This window comes from Falco biarmicus, chromosome Z (genome assembly GCF_023638135.1).
Source record: "Falco biarmicus isolate bFalBia1 chromosome Z, bFalBia1.pri, whole genome shotgun sequence".
Taxonomy (NCBI): domain Eukaryota; kingdom Metazoa; phylum Chordata; class Aves; order Falconiformes; family Falconidae; genus Falco; species Falco biarmicus.
The window spans coordinates 23562984-23583341 of NC_079311.1; the positions used below are offsets into that span (position 1 = coordinate 23562984).

At 43.8% G+C, this 20358-nt stretch overlaps 1 protein-coding gene across 1 annotated transcript in view; it reads right to left on the reverse strand.

Annotated features, from left to right (window-relative positions):
- YTHDC2 (YTH N6-methyladenosine RNA binding protein C2) overlaps positions 1–14262 on the reverse strand; it is a 39469-nt gene extending 25207 nt beyond the window's left edge. The window contains exons 1-5 of the mRNA XM_056324485.1: positions 13886–14262; positions 12910–13000; positions 4494–4690; positions 2373–2572; positions 1584–1750 (exon numbers count right to left, since the gene is read on the reverse strand). Of these exons, the coding sequence (XP_056180460.1) occupies positions 1584–1750; positions 2373–2572; positions 4494–4690; positions 12910–13000; positions 13886–14084 (854 nt within the window). The 5' untranslated portion in view covers positions 14085–14262. The remainder of the gene's footprint in view (positions 1–1583; positions 1751–2372; positions 2573–4493; positions 4691–12909; positions 13001–13885) is intronic.
- Between the last annotated feature and the right edge of the window lie 6096 nt (positions 14263–20358).

The window sequence follows — 20358 nt, forward strand, 5'->3', positions numbered from 1 at the left end:
CATCTTGGAGCTGGCTGGCATTGGCTCCATCAGACACAGCAGAAGATTTTAGAAGCTTCTCACAGAAGCCACCCCTGTAGCCCCCCTGCTACCAAAACCTCACCATACAAACCCAACACAGTATACAGCCAAAGTAATTGTCTCACCTTTTTCAAATGCTTTAAGTTTTCAGTAACCACAAAGTCTTTAAAAGTTACTATTATAGTAGTTGTGGCATAATTAGCTACACAAGGAAAAACAGCAATTGCCACTACTATCTCCAGCACTGCCACCTTAAGCGTGGTAAAGTTCCTTTGTACTATATTCTGCAGTTCTTTTCTGGAAGACATGAGCTCACTAGTTATCATACATACGCACATTTCCTTCCAAGTTTGGAATTCATTCCTCCATCCAAAAATCCTCCTACATATTAAATTCAAGGAACACATACAAGATGGAAATGCTTTATTTTACTCATCTCTCTTCTTCAGCAGCCTTTTAGAAATCATCATTGCTGTCTAATAGTTAATAAAACAAAAAATTAAGACTCCTGTGTTACTTTAAACACCTTCACCCCACAACCTTTTTTGCCGAGTTGGAAATACTGCCATCTCTGCCTTTTGGTCTTTCTCTTGAGTGAATCTACTGATTCTTCTTAAGCAGGATTTTCTGCACTGCTTCCAGTAATCCCTCCATTTTGATCTGCCCTATATTTTGCTCTTCTTCAGCCAGCTTAATACTTCCACACATTAATCACCCACCTTATTTGTAATTCATCTTTACTAGCTCTTTTAGTATCTTAATAGTCTTGTGAGCTTCTGTACACATATTCAAATTCTTTCATTTGGCTTTGTTGTTCAAGTGCATTCATTCTCATTAGCTATGTGGTATGTTCATCCACATAAGCAACATAATCAGGTATACCCTTTGCCATCTTCACCCATATCCCGTCTGTTGACCATTCCTGGAAATACCACTGTCTACAAAGTTCAAAGAATCTAGAAATTGCACACAATCTTCAGACTTTAATTCACTCCTGTTCTGGTTTAGGAACAAAGACCTCAGGTGACCCCAAAATCTCTACTTCTGTACCACTTCAACTATTAAACATAAAAGTTGAAACAGAGTATAATATTCAACATACTTTACTTTCAAGTTTTGCTTTTTTAACTTCTCTGTCCCTTATCAACAATCATGATATAGCATTTGTTACAGCATGCTGGTCTTCCTACCTATCCTCAAAACTTGCAGAACTTCTAGATTTACACGTTAAAACAGGGAGGGGAAAAAAAGAAAGTGTAGACTTGATCTGAAAATAAGACAACGAATTCCACACCACACACACACACCCTCAAGAAGAAATCAAGAGACAGTACCTGCAATTCACGTATGTAAGACAACTTACTACATGAAACTGCAAAATACAGGAGGGAAACTGTCCTTTTCACTCTTAAATATTCCATTACCTGAAACAACATATCCTACCTATACATCACATACTGAGCTTTTACTGTGCTGTACCCCAAACACACTGTAGTTTAAAAGTACACAAGACTGAAGATACCAACACAAGACCAATTGACTTTAAGAAATATCGTTAGTACCTGCTTTCTAATCGGATCTGATAACCAACTGTCTGGCCAATCTTTTCTCTTCTTTCTGCTGCCACTCTTTCAGCCACAGCAATAGCTGCCAAACGTCTTGGCTGAGTGCAAAATATACGGCAGGGAGTTCCATTTTTGTAACAATCATCCAGAATGAACTGAGGGATCTGTAAAGAAGTAGTTAAAATTTAATTTTTATTTTGATAAAGTCATAGATTTTTTATCACGGTGAAACAATTTAAGTGTGTCTTAATATTACACAGGTTGCAAAACAATTCATAATAGGATTATCATTGCAAACATACTTGAACAGGCAGAAATGCAGCAAAAATAAATTTCTGATTTAAAATTTAATCTGTTTTTTTTAAAAAAGGAAAAGAAAGTTGAAGCTTCTCTCCCCTGCTTGAGCAAAATCTATAAAAAAAATACCTGTAGGTAATCTATCATTTTAACTCAGTAATAGTCTACTTTAGATACTAAGAACAGAACTAGCTTTAGAAGGCAAAGGACTATACAAAATCGTAACTACTTTCCCTTCAATATTTTATATTATTTTAAAGAAAAACTGCTATCAGAAAATTGTGCAGAACTTTATGCTTTTAGTAAGTATCTGCTGGCTTAGTATTTCAAAAGCAAGAAAGTCAATTAGAACACAAGACTTTTGACTATACAGGAAAACAAAAGCCTTAAAACTAGCATAAAGAAATGTGTTATTATGGAAATATTACAAAATCGACATCAGTTTTGTATAAATACTATTATCTTTTTTATTTCATTAAAGAAACATACTTGAGTAGTTTTTCCTGATCCAGTCTCTCCTACAACCAAAACAACTTTATTTTCCTTTATTATTTTGACAATTTCTTCCTGTTTTTCAAAAACTGGTAGTGATTGCCTTAAGGAATCAAACTCTGATTCCCCTCTTTTCACTGGAACCTGAGGGATACCGTTGTTAAGTCGCCCGCTTGTCTTGCTCACTTCTCTATTTTCTGTGAAGAGAAGTTAACAATTTACTTGGACAGATACAAAAGGTGGTCACTAAAACATTGCTAAAAATTGTACATAAAAGTGAACATTCCTGACTTTATATGCATCCTTATAGATCAAGTGACAAACCCATCACACATTTAAAAGAGATATTCATGGTAACCTACCCCATCCTGTTACAGTGCTTGAAATAAGTATTTGTTCAAAGGCGTTATTACATTCTTAGGTATTTTGAACAAAAACAGACTACCCTAAGTGCATTGCTCAAGTCAAAAAAAGGTCATGAAGAGCAAGATGAGAAATAGAAACTAAAACAAGTAAAGCAGCCTCGTGTATTTTCTTGACCTTAGTATCATGTTTAAACTTTCACACCTCCACGGTTTGCCTCACTATACAGTTAAACCCTCAAGTTACTCCAAACTGACAAGCCTATCTTCTGAGAAAAAGTTAACTACTGTGATACAAATGGCTTCTTTCACATCCTCCCTGGTCTTTTACCACCACCTTTCAGCAGTCTTACATAACCTAATGCTCCAGTTCATAAGATTTGTCTTAAATCATACAAATTGAACCATGCTCTATCTAGACCCCTGGACCCATGGCAGCAGTGTGTGATGTATTAGAAAGTAATGCACAAGCAGCCAAAGAACCTGCATGTCTTCAGAGGAAACTACTTCAAATTCAGTATTGTAACTGCTGTTCTAGAATTCCTTAATAATTATCTTCCAGAAGAATGAAAAGCTTGTTGTAAACTTAATTATACATGTTTAATGTGATTATCAGATTAATATATTACATTACAAGCACTGTCTTACAAAGACAGACACAGGCTAACAGATTAATAAAGCCAAAAACAATTCTGGGGAAGTAAAGACAAATTTTACACTATTCATTAGTTTACGCCAGGGGTCCTCAAACTAGAGCCCGCAGGCTGGATATGGTCCCCCAGGGTCCTAAATCCGGCCCCCGGTATTTACAGAACCCCCCGCCCCCCCCGCCGGGGGTTGGGGGGGGAAACCAAGCAGCCGCAGATGACTGCCTGCCACTGCATCCACGCCGGCCCCTGGTTAAAAAGTGTGAGGACCCCTGGTTTATGCTTTAGATTTCTAAGGAATTGCTTTTCAGTATTTATATTACAGTTTCCCCCTGTTCATTAAACAATCCTATTAAACAACTGAAAAAGAAAACTAGCAAAGGAAGCACTTGAAGAATGAACTCATAAATCAGAAATATCCAATGAAACACAGCATACTGGTATGTTTTCTATGCACTATACCCAGCTTTGTGCACAGAAACATAGCTCTTACACTCATAACTGTTAAAGCAATAACCTTATTAAAAGCATTGCTTTAAAAAATTCACAATATATCAGAAGTTTGTCTTCCAGTGAACTCTTTCATATTCCAGAAATCAAGAAGTCTAGATAGCAGTCTCTTATGAACCAAATCTATTTTAGAAGATGATGAAACAAAAAAAACCCTTCTCATTTTATCAAGAATTCTATAAGGAGAACAGCCAGTCTCTCATTTTCTCATAAGGGTGTTCTTATATGGCAGTCATGGTAACACTTCTCTCTTCAACCTCACCTCATGGAACTTGTAGGAACTCACACTTCGGAAACGTACTTCTAAATATATTTGTTTGGACTTGGCTCAAAGATTCAAAAGTAATTTGGCACAAGGGAGACACTGGAACATGGGTAACCTGACTGCCTAAGTTCCTCAGGACATCAGTTTTAAAAGAACCTATATGCACAATTTAAAGTCAAGAAAATTAATGGGTTTGAGGGGGAGGTGTCAGTTTGGGACAGGAGAGGAGACAGAAAAGAAAGGGGGGGGGGTTGTGATTGGGTTGTGGGTAGTTTTGTTTTTTTTTAAACAGTGTTGATTCACAAGTCCGTATCAGAAGACACACTGAACATACCAGATTCAACAGCAAATGCATTTCCTCGCTCTGTTTTTGGCAGAAGTTCTGTTCGTTCTTTATTTGTGACTGGAAATCTCTGAATTAAACTCCAAATGCTATGTTTTGTTTTGGGAGCCAAGAAACAAGTCATTACTGCATGTGTTCGTTCTGATCCATCCTTCTTCCTTACAGTCAGATATCGATTTGCTCCTTTTCTGGGAGGGGAGAACAAAAAAACTATTTTAGGAATAAGTAATCTACTTATCTTTAAATAATGATCTTTGGCCATAATTCTTTCAAGATGGCTGTTAAGATTATTTTCAAATATAATAACTAGAAACTTCCAAATAATGTCCTGTGTGGCATAACGCACACCAAAATGACAGAATCATTCACAATATCCACCATCAAAACCACCCTCAATTCACACAAGGTAGTGCAGCACAGACATTTGCACTGGCAGATGACTATGCCCAGCATAACCTCACAATTAGGGCTCTGTAATATAACACTGTTCTGTTACCTTTCTGTTAAACGTCTATCACTGCATTTGCTTCCCAAAAGACAGACAGCTCCATCAATCCTCTATTAATACTGAGAGGTATTACACAAAACTCATTTCTAGACCAATTTAAGAGATTTAGAGGTTAAAAATCAACAAATAGACAGACAAACAAGCAGCCTTCTAGTGATATTCTAAGCCTTAACAAAATCCAGTAAAACAAATTAGATTCCCACAAAGTCCATTACCAAATATTTACAATGTAGAATGAGAGCGAAAAAACACTTTATCATAAGAATGCAATTGTTCTCAGACTGCTCTGACACTGAAATGCAACGAACTGTTGTAGGTATGTTTGAAACTGAACTATCTGGTGCCTGGGCTACAATGATCTACCAACACTCTGAAAATGGCTTCTAGGAGAAGAACAGAAAGTCACACCAAGAGTCTGGTGCTCCATATCCCTAGCTGGGATGGTTTAGTGATGTGTGTGTATGGGGTGCAGGTACCCAGGTCCTGGCAGGGGTGGCCTCTGTGAGGAGGCTCCAACAGACCCACCACAGGGCACAGCTGAGCCCCTCAGGCACAATGGTGGTAACTCTGCGGTAACATTTAAGAAAGGGAAAAAATGCTGCACAGCAACTGTGAGAGAAAGCAGTGAGCAAAATTTGGGAGAAACTGCCCTGCAGACACTATGGTCAATGACGACAGAGACAGGGAGGTGCTCCAGGTGCTGGAGAAGAGATTCCTCTGAAGCCCATGGAAGAGGCCTCAGTAGAGCAGGCTTATCCTGAAGGAACTTCAGCCTGTGGGAGAGACACCATGCTATTTTCTCCCCACATCCTGTTGAGGAGGGGGATTGACAGACCAAGCTGGCTGGGCATCTGGCAGTTGGCCAACTGCTTTCTGAGTTCTCAGTTCAGGTTCAGCTCCTGGTCAATGCAAGACATTTCAGAGTAGCAAAAATACTGAAGCTGGAACAGTACTTGAATGTCCGTGTCCAGGGAAAGATTAGCAGAATTAGAAAAACAAACTGCAATGCTTCCCATGACTATGCTCCCAGTCTTCAGTATGTATCTCAGCATCTTAGAAGCACAGAATCACAGAATCACTGAGGTTGGCAGGGATCTCTGGAGGTCATCCGCTCCAACCCCCTCCTCAAGCAGGACCACCTAAAGCCAGGTACCCAGGACCATGTCTAGATGGCTTCTGAGTATCTCTAAGGGTGGAGACTCTACCATCTCCCTGTGCCAGTTCTCAGTCACCCTCACAGTGAAAAAGTGTTTCCTGATGTTGAGAAAGAACAGATTCATTTTGTGCCACTGCCTTTTGTCCTGTCACTGGGCACCACTCACAAGAGCCTGGCTACATCAACTTGCACCCTCCTTTCATATATATATATATATATATATATATATATATATGTACATTGATTAGATCCCCTTGAGTCTTCTCCAGGCTGAACAGTCCCAGCTCTCTCAGCCTTTCCTCCTAGTACAGATGCTCCAGTCCCTTCATGATCCTGTTGGGTCTCCACTGAACTCTCTCTAGTATGTCCGCATCTCTCTCCTAATGGTGATCCCAGCACTGTACACAGTACTCCAGGTGTATCCTCACCAGTGCTGAGTAAGGGAAGGATCAGCTCCCTCAACCTGCTGGCAACCCTCCTCCTCACTGGAGGAATAGGGGGTAGCTGGAGAGAGCCCTGAGGCTCTGCCAGCACTGCTCAGCAGTAGTCAAAAACACTGGTGTGCCATCAAAACTGTTCTGACTACAAATACAAAACATCACACTACAAAGGCTGCTATGGGGAACACTCCATCCCAGCCAGATGCAACATAGTACACTGCTAACAGTCTACAGAAAAATATACTAGCTATGAAGAGTTTATAGTCAGTTTTCTGTAAGTATTTAACATATGCTTGCTTAACTCAAGGGAAAAAAATAAGGAAACAAAATATTGTCCTATGGTTCCCACGCAACAGCTTCCCTTCTTTATCCCCTCTGTGCAACAAGTACAGATACAGTAATGAATATTAACAACCAAATTGTACTCTATGTAGAAATTCAGCGATGAAAGCCAATCATGATCAAGCTTTTCGAGTCTGACCAACTCAAAAGTTATTGCAAGCATAAATACTGAGGAAATCTGGGGAGACTAAGCATGAGTAGAACACTTAAGTTTTTTTCAAAAGGAAAACTACGTTTCCTAAGTGTGCAATGTATTACTATAGTCCAAAAGAAAAAAATACAGTATCTGCCTTCCCAGGTAAGTATTTGCTTTTCCTCAGCTGTTGAAATTTCAGTTCAACTACTGTTCAACCTTCAAGTCACCCTGAATACTACACATTAAAAAAAAAACCACAAACAACAAACCCACAAAACAAAAACAGGGAGCGGTTGTCCCACTCTACACTGCACTAGTGGGGCCCCACCTCAAGTACTGTGTCAGTTCTGGGTGCCTCAGTATAAGAAGGACATCAGCTATGGGACTGTGTCCAGAGAAGGGCGACCAAGGTGGTGAAAGGCCTCAAGGGCCAGACTTAGGAGGAGCAACAAAGGCCACTTGGATGTTCAGCTTGGAGAAGGGAAAGCTGAGGGGCAACCTCATTGCAGCCTACCATCCTCCTCACGGGGACAGCAGAGGGGAGGCGCTGATCTCCTCTCTCTGGTGACCAGCAACGGGACATGGGGAAGTGGAAGGAAGCTGTCAGGGGAAGTTCAGACTGGACATTAGGAAAAGGTTCTTCACTGAGAGGGAAGTGGTCACAGCACCAAGCCAGTCAGAGTTCAAGGAGTGTCTGGAAGATGCTTTAAATCATAGGGTTTAGTTGTAGGCAATCCTGCCTGCAATCCTGCAAGGAGCAGGGAGTTAGACTTGATGATCCTGATGGGTCCCTTCCAACTCGAGATATTCTATGAAAACAACCAAGAAAAATACCACAGAATTTACTAGGAAGCCACTCAGAGACACTTAACAAAATTCTACAAAGAATCAACAAGGATTCAAGGAGGGTTTACCAGTTACTGTTAAGCATGGGTACCATTCAACCCAAGCATGTTCCTGCATGGGTTTCTAACACTTCACGTTCCCCAAATAGCATGCAAAAATACTCAAGGTCAGCCAAATTTATTGCCCCAGGCATCTACGGCAAAAATCAGCTATACCACTCTGGAGACTGCCATCACATTGTAAGCAGAACTGCACTTAAATAGCACTACACTCGAATAAGATCTGATATCAAGTGTTCTGGTTTCCTGGTGGAAACACAACCTACCATCCGCCATGGATTGCTCCAGGCTGCACTGAAGAAGGGTGAGGCTCCAGAACACCTGCTGTACATTGATGACATCATCATATGGGGCAATGCAGCAACAGAAGTTTTGAGAAAAGGGAGAAAATAATCCAAGTCCTTCTGAAAGCTGGTTTTGCCATAAAACAAGGTCAAGGCACCCACACAGGAGATCCAGTTTTTGGGAATAAAATGACACGATGGATAGTGTCAGATCCCAGTAGATGCAATAAACAAATAGAAGCTGTGTCTCCACCAACCAAGAAAGAAACACAAACTTTCTTAGGTTTATGGACTTTTGGAGAACGCACAGTCTGATTGTAAGCCCTCCTTATCATGTGACACTGAAGAAGAATGATTTGAAATGGGGCCCTGAGCAACAACAAGCCTTTGAACTAATTAAATGGGAGATAGTTCAAGCAGCTCTTGGGCCAGTTTGGATTGGGAAAGATGTAAAGGATGTGCTCTACACCGCAGCCGGGGAGAACGGCCCTACTGGAGCCTCTGGCACAAAGCACCAGGGCAGACTCGAGGTCAACCCCGGGGCTTTCGGAGTCGGGGATACAGGGATCCGAGGCCCGCTCTGCTCCAACTGAAAAACAGTTCCTGGAAGCTTATGAAGGGGTTCTGAGCTGCTTTGGAAGTCACTGGTACTGAAGCACAGCTCCTCCTGGCTCCCGGCTTGCTGGTGCTGGGCTGGATGTTTCAAGGGAGGGTTTCCTCTACACATCACACAACTGATGCTACATGGAGTAAGTGGATCATGCCAATTACACAACGAGCTCAAACAGGAAATCCCAGTCATCCAGGAATCTGGGAAGTGATTATGCCTGCCAGAAGGTAAAGATTTCAGGATGTCACCCCAAGAAGAGGCGACACGTGCTGAAGAAGCCCCACGGTATAATAAACTGCCGGAACATGAGAAGCAATATGCCTTGTCTGCTGATGGGACCCGCCATATTGTAGGAAATCATCAGAGGTGGAAGGTGGCCGTATGGAGACCCTATGACAAGTCACAGAACCTGCGGAAGGAGAAGGGGTGTCAAATCAGTTTGCAGAGGTGAAAGCTATCCAGCTGGCTTTAGACATCGCTGAATGAGAAAGGTGGCCAACGCTTTACCTCTGTACTGACTCATGGATGGTGGCAAATGCCCTGTGGGGGTGGTGGCGGCAATGGAAGCAGAGCAGTTGGCAGCGCAGAGGTAAACCCATCTGGGCTGCCACATTGTGGCAAGATACCGCTGCCTGGGTGGAGAACTTGGTTGTAAAAGTAAATCATGCAGCTGCTCACATACCAAAGAGTTGGGCCACTGAAGAACATCTAAACGACCAGCAGGTAGATCAGGCATCCACGACTCAAGTGGCTCAGGTAGATTTGGACTGGCAACATAAAGGTGAATTATTTCTAGCTCGGTGGGCCCATGACACTTCAGGCCATCAAGGAAGAGATGCAACAGATGGGCATGGGATTGAGGGGTGGACTTGACCATGGACATTATTGCACACGTTATCCACGGATGTGAAACATGCGCTGCAATTAAGCAAGCGAAGCAGTTAAAGCGTCTTTGGTTTGGAGGATGATGTGTAAAATGTAACTATGGGGAGCCCCAGCAGGTTGGCTATATCACGCTCCCTCAGACCTGCCAAGGGAAGCACCATGTCCTTACAATTGTGGAAGCAACCTCCGAATGGCTGGAAACTGTTCCTCAAGCCACAGTCCAAAAAACTATCCTAGGCCTTGAAAGAGAAGTCTTGTGGCAACATGGCACCCCAGAAAGAATTGATACAGACAACAGAACTCATATCTAAAACAATCCCATAGACACTTGGGCCCAAAAGCGTGGCACTGAGTGGGTGTATCCCATTCCCTATCAAACAGCAGCCTCTGGGAAAACTGAACAATGTAACGTACTGTTGAAGACTACACTGGAAGCAGACACTGCAAAACACATTTAGAAAAGCCATCTGGTTAGTCAACACCAGATGATCTGCCAGTGGAGCTGGCCCTGCTCAATCAGAGCCTGTACATACTGTAGAAGGGGACAGAGTGCCTGTAGTACACCTTAAAAAATATGCTTGGGAAAACAGTCTGGGTCATTCCTGCCTCTGGCAAAGGCAAACCCATTATGGGATTGCTTTTGCCCAAGGACCTGGGAATACCTGGTGGGTGATGTGGAAGGTTAAGGAAGTTTAATATGTGCCTCAAGGGGACTTGATTTCAGGTGAAAACAGCCAATGAATGAATTGTGTGATGTTAATTGTTACTTAATATTATATATTGTCACTTCTATATGCCGACTAGTACACTGGCTGCCTTGTGGTGCCCATCTTTACCACTTTGGATTTGAAGAGCTGAACCTGACTCCTTTTCAATAGCCACACCAACAAAGAATGACTTTGGTGAAACCAGATCAGTGCAGCCATAATAGAACCAGAACTGGCTTCAAATTGAAACAATCCAACACCTCATACCATCTTCCCTGCCTTGAAAGACTGTTACAACAGATGGAGCCCAGCATCATGGACTAAATTAATTCAATGGACTTTAGAGAGATGGTCCATAGACAAAGGAAATTCAATCTGTGTATTTCTGTTAAAAGACAGGAAAGGTGGTGATATACTGGAAGATGTATCATGACGTAAATAGTATGAAGTAAGGGGTGAATACTGTCCTGGTTTCATCTGTGATAGAGTTAATTTTCTTCTTAGTAGCTGCTGCAGTGCTATGCTTTGGATTTGGTGTGAGAGCAATGCTGACAGCACACTGATGTTTTCAGTTGTTCCTATGTGATATTTATACTAAGTCATGGACTTTTCAGTTTCTCAGGCCTCAACAGCAAGAAGGCTGGAGGGGCACAAGAAACTGGGAGGCAATACAGCCAGGACAGCTGACCTGAAGTAGCCAAAAAGGTATTCCATACCATGGAACATCATGCCCGGTATATAAACTGGGAGAGGTTGGCTGGGGCCTGCCAACTGCTGCTTGGGGACTGTCTGAGCATCGGTCAGCAGGTGGGGAGCAATTGTACTGTGCATCGTTCTTTTCTTTCCTCTCCTCCCACTGTGAGAGGATTTCATTCATCTCCCCTTCTCCCTCCTTTTCGTTATAACTGTTGTTGTTATTATTATTTTGGTTTTGTTTGATTTTATTTCAATTATTAAATTGTTCTTATCTCAACTCTTCAGTTTTACATTGCCTCCAGATTTGCCTCCCCATCCATCTGGGCAGGCAGGGAGTGAGTGAGCAGCTGCCTCTCAGGGGGGTTTAAGCCACAACACAAAGCGACATGTTCAGCTTTGTGTCATCTCTTCAGCCTAATTAAGTACAGATCAGGGAACTAGCATTTTACAATAGTTTTGCAAGAACCATGAAGTCCCACCAAAAATGAAGTACAGCAAATGCTGCTATGGTTTTACAACTGTCTACCCACACAGAGGTTATACATTACACTCCATCTTTCTGGATTTTTCCTGGAATTTCCCCTCTCCTGTTTCTTTGCCACCTGCACCCTGTCCCAGTTTCAGCCTGGATAGAGTCAGTTTTCTTCTTACTAGCTGGTGCAGTGCTGTGCTTTGGATTTGCTGTGAGAACAATGTTGATAAGACACTGATGGGTTTGGTTATTGCTAAGTAATGTTTATACTAAGCTGAGTACTCTTCAGTTTCTCAAGCCTTGCCAGTGAGAGGGTTGGGGGGGAGGGGCCCACAATAAGCTGGGAGGGTACAGAGCCGGGACAGCTGACACAAACTACCCAAAGGGATATTCCATACATATGACACCATGGTGAGTCTATATAAATTGGGGGAAGATGGAAGAGGGGGGGGATGTTCGGTGTTGTGGTGTTTATCTTCCCAAGTAACCGTTACGCGTGATGGAGCCCGGCTTTCCTGGGGATGGCTGGACACCTGCCTGCCCGTGGGAAGTGGTGAATAAATTCCTTGCTCTGCTTTCCTTGCATGCACAGCTTTTGCTTTACCTATAAACCGTCTTCATATCAACTCACGAGTTTTCTTACTTCTACTCTTATGACCTCCTCCACCAGCCCACTGTGGGGGCAGTGGGCAAGTGGCTGTGTGGTGCCTGGTTGCCAGCCCAGGTTAAACCACGACAATTCCCAAGGGAACCAGATTCTCAGCTTTCATGAAAGCTCAGCAGCTCAATGAACACAGACTTTCTCTACCAAAGATAAGAGCAGGGTAACAGAAAACATCGTCATACCTGCACATGAACCCTCTTCTGCACTTCTCAACAGAAGCACTCTTTTGGACGTGCTACTCTAGGTTATACCTTATCTGTCAAGGTATAAGCTTCTGTGCAAAACCCTTGGGCACACAACAGTGTATGAAAAACAGAACAGATCTTGATGAAAAGGGTTTTTTTATGCACGCATGAAATCCACAAAACAGTATAAGGGCAAGCTATCTCACACTAAGCATGTCACAAGTTTTTTTAAGGAGACATAAAGCAAAGCGCAAATATACATTTTAATCTTACTTTTTACATTTTTTTCTCTAGTACTATTCCCTGCAACACTGCAGGATATGCTAGAAACACAGATAGTTTTAATGCTAGTCATGAAGTTTCATACATTTGCACCAAAACTAGAAAATAATAAATGAAAATCAGACTCCGTCTTACCCTTTACTTTTAGATATCAGTCCGAGGGACTGACAGAGCCGGTGAACAAATGCTCTTTCAGTACTTGTAAAAGAAGAAGGAAATTCCATTTCTAGAAAGATAATAGAAAAAAACCAAACATAACAATGCAAAACACGCAGTATTCTTGACATATTATCTCAATGTTACAAGTTTTTCAATCCTTAAACTTATACCCTTTCCTGTGAACAATGGGGACTAACGGCAGTGCTGTATTTTCACACCTGTACACAATTCAGGGTTCACAGAATCACAGAATGGTCAGGGTTGGAAGGGACCTCTGGAGATCATCTAGTCTAACCCCCTGCTAAAGAAGGTTCTCCTAAGGCAGGTTGCACAGAATCACATCCAGGTGGGTTCCAAGAATCTCCAGGGAAGGGGATTTCACAACCTCTCTGGGCAGCCTGTTCCAGGGCTCTGTCACCCTCAAAGTAAACAAGTTTTTCTTCACATTCAGAAGGAACTTCTTGTGTTGCAGTTTGTGCCTGTTGCCCCTTGTTCTGTTCCTTGGCACTACTGAAGAGCCCAGCCCCATCCTCCTGACACCCACCCTTAAGGTGTTTGTGTGCACTGGTAAGATCCCCTCTCAGTCTGCTCTGCTCCAGGCCAAACAGCCCCAGCTCCCTCAGCCTCTCCTCATCAGGGAGATGCTCCAGTCCCCTCATCACCTTCGTAGCCCTCCGCTGGGCCCTCTCCAGCAGCTGGCAAGCAAGCATCTCATTCAGGCCGAAAGGAGCTCAGGAATGGCTTCTACCACTGAACCGATTAAGCGCCTCCGGGCCTACACGTCTGTCACCCGCACTCCACGCCTCGCCTCCCCTCCCCTGTCGAGGCCAGGCGCTCACAGCCGCCCCGGCCCCCCGCGGCCCAGCGCCCGCCCCGCCGCCGGCCCGCCCAGGCGCACCTGCCCGGCGGGGCGCCCCTCCGCCACCCCCGCGGCCGGGCTGCCGCTACACACCTTTCTCTTCCCCGTACCGGAACCGGTCCAGGGCAAGGTTCACTGCGATCTCCACCTCCTCGTCGACGCAAATATCCTTTAGCCCCTTCCCGCGGCCGCGGCCCGCCACAGGGCCGGCGAAGGCGGCCGCGGCGGGGGTACCAGAGCCCCCCGAGCGCCCGACGGGCTGCCGCAGGGAGACGCTACTAGGCCGCGACATGGCTCCACGACCTCAGCCGACAGCCCAGGGTGACGCCCGGAAGGCAGACCAGGGACTGCAGGTGGAACGGCGACGCGGCGAGCGCCGGTAGCGAGGGAACCCGGGGGGAAACCCAGCGCTGCTGGCTCGACGGGACAGCGGCACTACGGGGCCAGGCCAGCGCAGCGTCGTGACGCCAGTAGGCGGGGCGGGGCGGGGCGAGAGGAGCTGCGCCGGCGCCCTCTCGGCGGAGGCTCCGCCCCCAGGGCGCTGGGGCCGCGGCGGGAACCGGTGGAGGTGGCAGGGGCGGGGCGAGGCAGCGGTGGCGCGTCCCCAGTGGCCGCTCGGCGGCGGGAGGGGGCAGTGCGCCCCCGCCCCGCGCCGCCGCGCCCCGCGCCGCCCGCGGCCGTTAGCCGTCTGCTGGTAGCCGCCTGCCGCCTGCCGCCGCTCCTCAGCGCCGGCCTGCAGCAGCGGCTGTCAAGGCCCCGGGGGGGGCTGCGGCGTGGGCCCTCCTCGGACTCAGAGGTGCGGGTCCCCGTGGGGCAGGCGCCGAGCTCCCGGCCCGGGGCGCCGCAGGGCTGTTCCCAGTCACGAACGCCCTCGGGGCACGTGCCACAAGTCGGTGGGGTGGGAGGTGTGACGTGTTGTCACAGTCTTCAGTGGACGTGGAAGGGGAAGGGTGAAGCCGGCCTTCCTCGCTCGACTGGGAGGTGGCAAAAGCGCCCTCTGCTCGTGTCTGAAGTATGATGAACGGTGTAGTGGTGTATGCTCAAAATCAATGTCAGCTAGATATGAAATTGCAATATAAAATGGAAGAACATTGTTCTGTGGGATGTTTTTCACTATTGTAAGGTTACTTTTAAAATTTTCTCAAGGTTTTAATCAAGGTACCTTCCTGTACATCTTCAACTGAAGTACTTAATGCTTTTTCCATAACATTCACTGTTGTGTTAAAGCATATCACATTTATGATGAAAAATTAAACTCTTTTAACTGAACAAGATAAGAATTCATCTTATCTTCCTTAGTAACAAATGAGAGATCATAATTCATCTGAGAATGATCAGAAATCTTTAATAATGAACCCAGATGTTACCAATTCCTGTGACAGCATCATCTTGCCTTCCTACAAAAAAGCATGTGATTCCACAAAAATCATTCCTCAGACTCTATTATCATCTCAATTTTCAATCTTGTGTACACAATAGCTCCCAGAGATAATAACCGGCCATTATGTTAGATCTCATCTATACAGTTTGGAGCATGATGAAGCCTAAGTGCATCCTGCATAACAAATTCCTTAACACATAGTTTGCTTCTTTCATTGCTGTGTTGACTCTCCGATGCTAGTAAGTGTAGTTGCTCAAATAAAAAGACATGAATCAAAGCACACACTGAGGGTATATACACATGGAGAAAGAGAGAATCGTTTTTATATACTCCTGCTGGAAAATAAAGTCGCAGCCTGAATTCACAGCTAATGTAAGTCTGTTGGTAGCATTACACTAAAGGTTAATCCATCTCCAGGAGTTTAACACAGAAATTCATAAAATTCTAATGAAATGAAAGGAAGCCTGACTCAGTGAGCATTTGAATTTAACACATTGTAAAGATGAGCAGAGTGCTGGCATACAGAGCATGAATTAAACTATCTGCTTGCTATAGATTTTCACTATAAATATACCTAAAAAAAACAGCCAATAAACCATTCTTCCCAAAGAGCTGATACAAAACAGAGGATTCAGCATTTAGGTGACAAAATTTACTGAACACAGAGTAGTTCCACGCTACAGTTACATTGAAGGAAGATATTCCTGATAAGGAGTTGTCACCCATATACTGCATGCTGCAAGGTGTCCCATGCCCTGGTAACTAACGATGGCAATCTGCACTGCGTGTATGACAAAAGAACGAAGACAGAATTGTGCCTTAAGCTCGTGGCTTGGGTCTCTGTGCAAAGTGATAGCCTGTTTTGTTGAATTTACTTCCAAAAACACTAAGGGTGATTCTGGACCGCCTTTGAAGTTGCCCTCCTGCTCCTGCTGGCCTGTGTGCAGGCGACAGCCCCGGGAAGCAACATGAATATTCTCTGGAGCACATGGGATCCAAACACGCCCATACTAGCATGGGACAGGGAATGCCCCATGGTGGTATGACACAGGTCCAGCTTCCCATTAATTATATCTTCTAGCAGGCTCTTCAGAAAAGACTTTTACAGACAGACCCTCAAGCAAAGGAAGCGCTCTTCTGCATTCAGCCAGATCTTCACCCAGTCTAGCATTCTAGCTCCAGTTCAGGTCCATATTAAATGTAGAAGCACAAAAGGAACATAAAACAGATCATTCTGAAAAACTTAACATACAAAACAGTTTTTGTCTTTGTTTCTATCCAAGATCTTAGACATAGTGGTTTATAAATATCCTTTATACATTTTCTTTCAATAAAAGTTACTAGCTGCAGATTTTCTTCTTAGAATTAAAAACTTGTAAGACTTTTTAAAATCCTTTTCATGGTTGGCCTCAGAAATACCTTCTACCTTGAAGCCTCTGGCTAAGGCTTACACAAAACAAATAGCTCATGGAGAAAGAACTGTTTCCTTCTATCATCGTATATCCAAATGTCCATATATGTTTTTTTATGAGAATCATTAAGAAGCAGCAGTCTTACGGTGAAGTACATTTGCATGTTCAAATACAATTATGCATTCTTATTTCACCCTCTTCAGAGGCACTTTTAGTATGTAGCAGTTTTTGCTGGCCTCTTTTTACATTGCAGAATACTTTTTTTCTTGTGAATACCATAAAATTCTGCAAAAGATGACACTACTGAGAGAAAAAGAATGTAAAGTAAGTTTATGAAACAAAATTATCCTATATGTACTAATTGTGTCATTATGTACATGTACTAATATGTGTGCATTGTGTCAGATTTGACTACAAAATAGTCTTTTTGTGATTTTGTAAGATTTTAGTGTTGTAAGACTTGTTATCTCCTGAAATACGAAGCATGAATCACTGATAAGCTAATATTATTCTGCAAGATCAAATCAGTGAAAGTATACAAGATTTATATTTTTTTTCAGTTCCTTGATTACAAAAAAGACATTCTGATATGCTTTTATTCTAGGCATTATAGTAAATTTGTACTATTGGCTGTTACAGTTATTGATGTTCCCATAACATGAGTTACATACTTACAGATATTTAGGGAACTATGAGTGCTATGAAATTATAATGGGAGATATTTGTTTAATAAATTACCTGTGGTGAAAATGGTCATCTGTTGCTTTACTGCACACAAGTGTAGACACTGATAATTCCCCAGAACTTCTGCCGCTGATGTGGGCTCTATATGGATAACTGCCTCCTCACTATTTACATTACCTCTTGTATCATGTATTGATACACGATTTCTTGTTCATCTGTCTCTTCTACTGCCCTTATTTACTTCAATTTTTATTTCTTTTTGAAGCATAAGGGAAAAAGTCTATTGATCAGTTTAATCAATGGTGTATCAGTGTATGTGTAGATAAATATTCACATGTGCTTCTATCTGTCTGCTCTCAGTCCTTCCTTAAATAATGTTTAAACCTTTTGCAGAGTTTAAACCAAACATTAAGGAAGGCGTAAAAGTCTCAAATGCTAAATTTCTCAAAGTTTAATGAAAACTTTGCAGAGTAGAAGATAGAAATCCAAATCCTGTTCTTCTGAACAGAAAGGCTGCAGCGTGAGCTCACAGTCCTTATTACATAGGAAAGACTTAAAAAATGCATCAAGTCCAGAATAAGTTCTAATCAAAATTCAACCAACTATGCACCTCTGTTAGGGATGAATGGAACCAATTCTTTTATTCATTGCCACTCCTTTACAAGTGACACTAATTTTTTCTCTGCCCTCATTCACTGCCAAAACATGCCTTCATGAAGGGCTTCAGAACGAGAGTGGTAGGAGGCCTCAGAGACAGGGCAATATCATATGGCAACATCCAAGCTAAACCACATCTCTGTTGGAAGCAATGCACTTTGCTGTATATGAAGACATTTTAAATAATATTTCTTTACATTCACATTATTTGTCATTTACTTTAAATTTTGTTACAGTGGAGACCAATCAACAAAGACAGTCTTTATCTGAACCCTACTGAAATGAAGGATAATCAATCATTTGATACCACCAGGCATTGCTTTCAATCCTTCTGTGCGTCAAAATCTTCAGTCTGAATACCTAAGCAGTTGGGGCAATTTAAACAGCTAACTAACCCACTGTCGTGGTTTAACCCTGGCTGGCGACCAGGCACCCCACAGCCACTTGCCCACTCCCCCCACAGTGGGATAAGGAAGGGGATCGGAAGAGCAGAAGTTAGAAAACTCGTGCGTTGAGATAAAGACAGTTTAATAGGTAAAGCAAAAGCCACGCACACAAGGAAAGCAGAGCAAGGAATTCATTCACCGCTTCCCATGGGCAGGCAGGTGCTCAGCCATCCCCAGGGAAGCCGGGCTCCATCACACGTAACGGTTACTTGGGCGTAACACAAACATCCCCCCTCTTCCTGCTTCCCCCAGCTTATATAGACTCAGCATGACGTCCCATGGTGTGGAATATCCCTTTGGGTAGTTCGGGCCAGGTGTCCCGGCTGTGTCCCCTCCCAGCTCCCCGTATCCCCCCAGCCCTCTCGCTGGCCGGGCCTGAGACACTGAGAAGTCCCTGACTGAGGATAGACACCACCCGGGCACAGCCAAACCCACCCGTGTGCTGTCAGCATTGCTCGCACAGCACAGCCACAGCACAGCTGCACCCGCTGCCGAGAAGGAAGTTAACTGCACCCCAGCTGGAACCAGGACACCCCTCTGATCTACATTACAGTAACATCCAAAATATGCATTTGTAAGTTATGTGATAGAAAACAAAATATTTATATTAATTTCACTTGCCTAATTAAAACCCTGTTTACACAGGAAATAATTTTTACTTAGCTATTATACAGGTTGGGCACAGATTACATAGGCTAGACACAGAGTTATCTAAAGTGTACAGACATGGGCATATCATCTGAATCTTACTAGTGTGGAGTACCTGTGCAAAGTCATATGGTACCCAAGTGCCTGGTGGCCAAGCCAGGCCCACCCATGTGCCCAGGGCCCAGCCTGGCCCTGGCTGTCCCGAGGGAGGTGCCCGAGCTGTGGGCTGCTGACCTGCCCTGCTCACTGGCTCGGGCAGGGGTCCAGCCCTGGCTGCCAGGTGCTGCCATGCCTCCCTGGGCAGTCTCCGCCGCCCCTGGCTCCCCCAGCCCCTAGGGAGCAGCCGTCATTGCTCCCAGCTGTACCTCAGCTGGCATGCAAAGATGTGTTGGGCTCCAGAGGCGTCAAGGATCACGTCTGGGAAAAACAGCTTGAGATGTAGGACAGATCAGTCAGCCAAGCAGTTTTCAAATACATGACTGATGGCAGCACATCCTTGTTTCGTTTTGACAAATCATATGCCTGCAAAATACATATGCAAAACTTCCACAGAAAGTGATGTTTCCACAAAGCCAAAAAAACCAAAACCCAACAAAACAAAACAAACAAAAACCTCTTGGGACATTAAATGGTTGCACTTTATTAACTGGGTTGAAACCAGACTGTTTTTCTGTAATATTTGTAACATTCTCCTAATGCCTGATATGTACGATTCTCTTGGAATACAGTCATTTCTTCATTTGGCAGACACAAGTGTGCATCAAATACAAAGAATTCAGGTATATTGAGGTTTCTGAGAAATCAGATCCAAGCGTGCCAGACTTGGCACTACCTCCCAGCTGTTCCTGCTATAGTCTCATTTTTCTGTCATCACTCTATCGGTGTCTGAATAATGGGTAATTAGTAACTCTTAAAATGTGCTGTGTTTATAAATGTGGCTGGAGGTGCTGGCATGTATTTAGAAAAAAGAAAAAGAAGCTACTTGTTCTTGCCACATTTCTATTTATTGGCTGAGGCAAGGGCAGAACATTGCTGTCCTACCACTGAAGTATGGTCCAGGGCCTAACTACCAAATACAGCTAAAAAAAAGGAAAGAGTAGCAAATTGGTTTAAATCAGCGAAACAGCCTGCCAGACTGCACAGTCTTTACAGGGCTATGTGACCAGCACCCCCTGTTCCTGACCCCTGGTAGTGTGGTTGGTGTAACTAATGCCATTTTATAAGGCAAGCAGGTATTCTTTCTGACCAAGGGGGTCACGTATTCGTTTGCTTTCCCTCGTTATCAGGCCCTGAAAGTCCTGTGAACAAAGCAGAAAAACCAAACAGATTTCTTCTTCC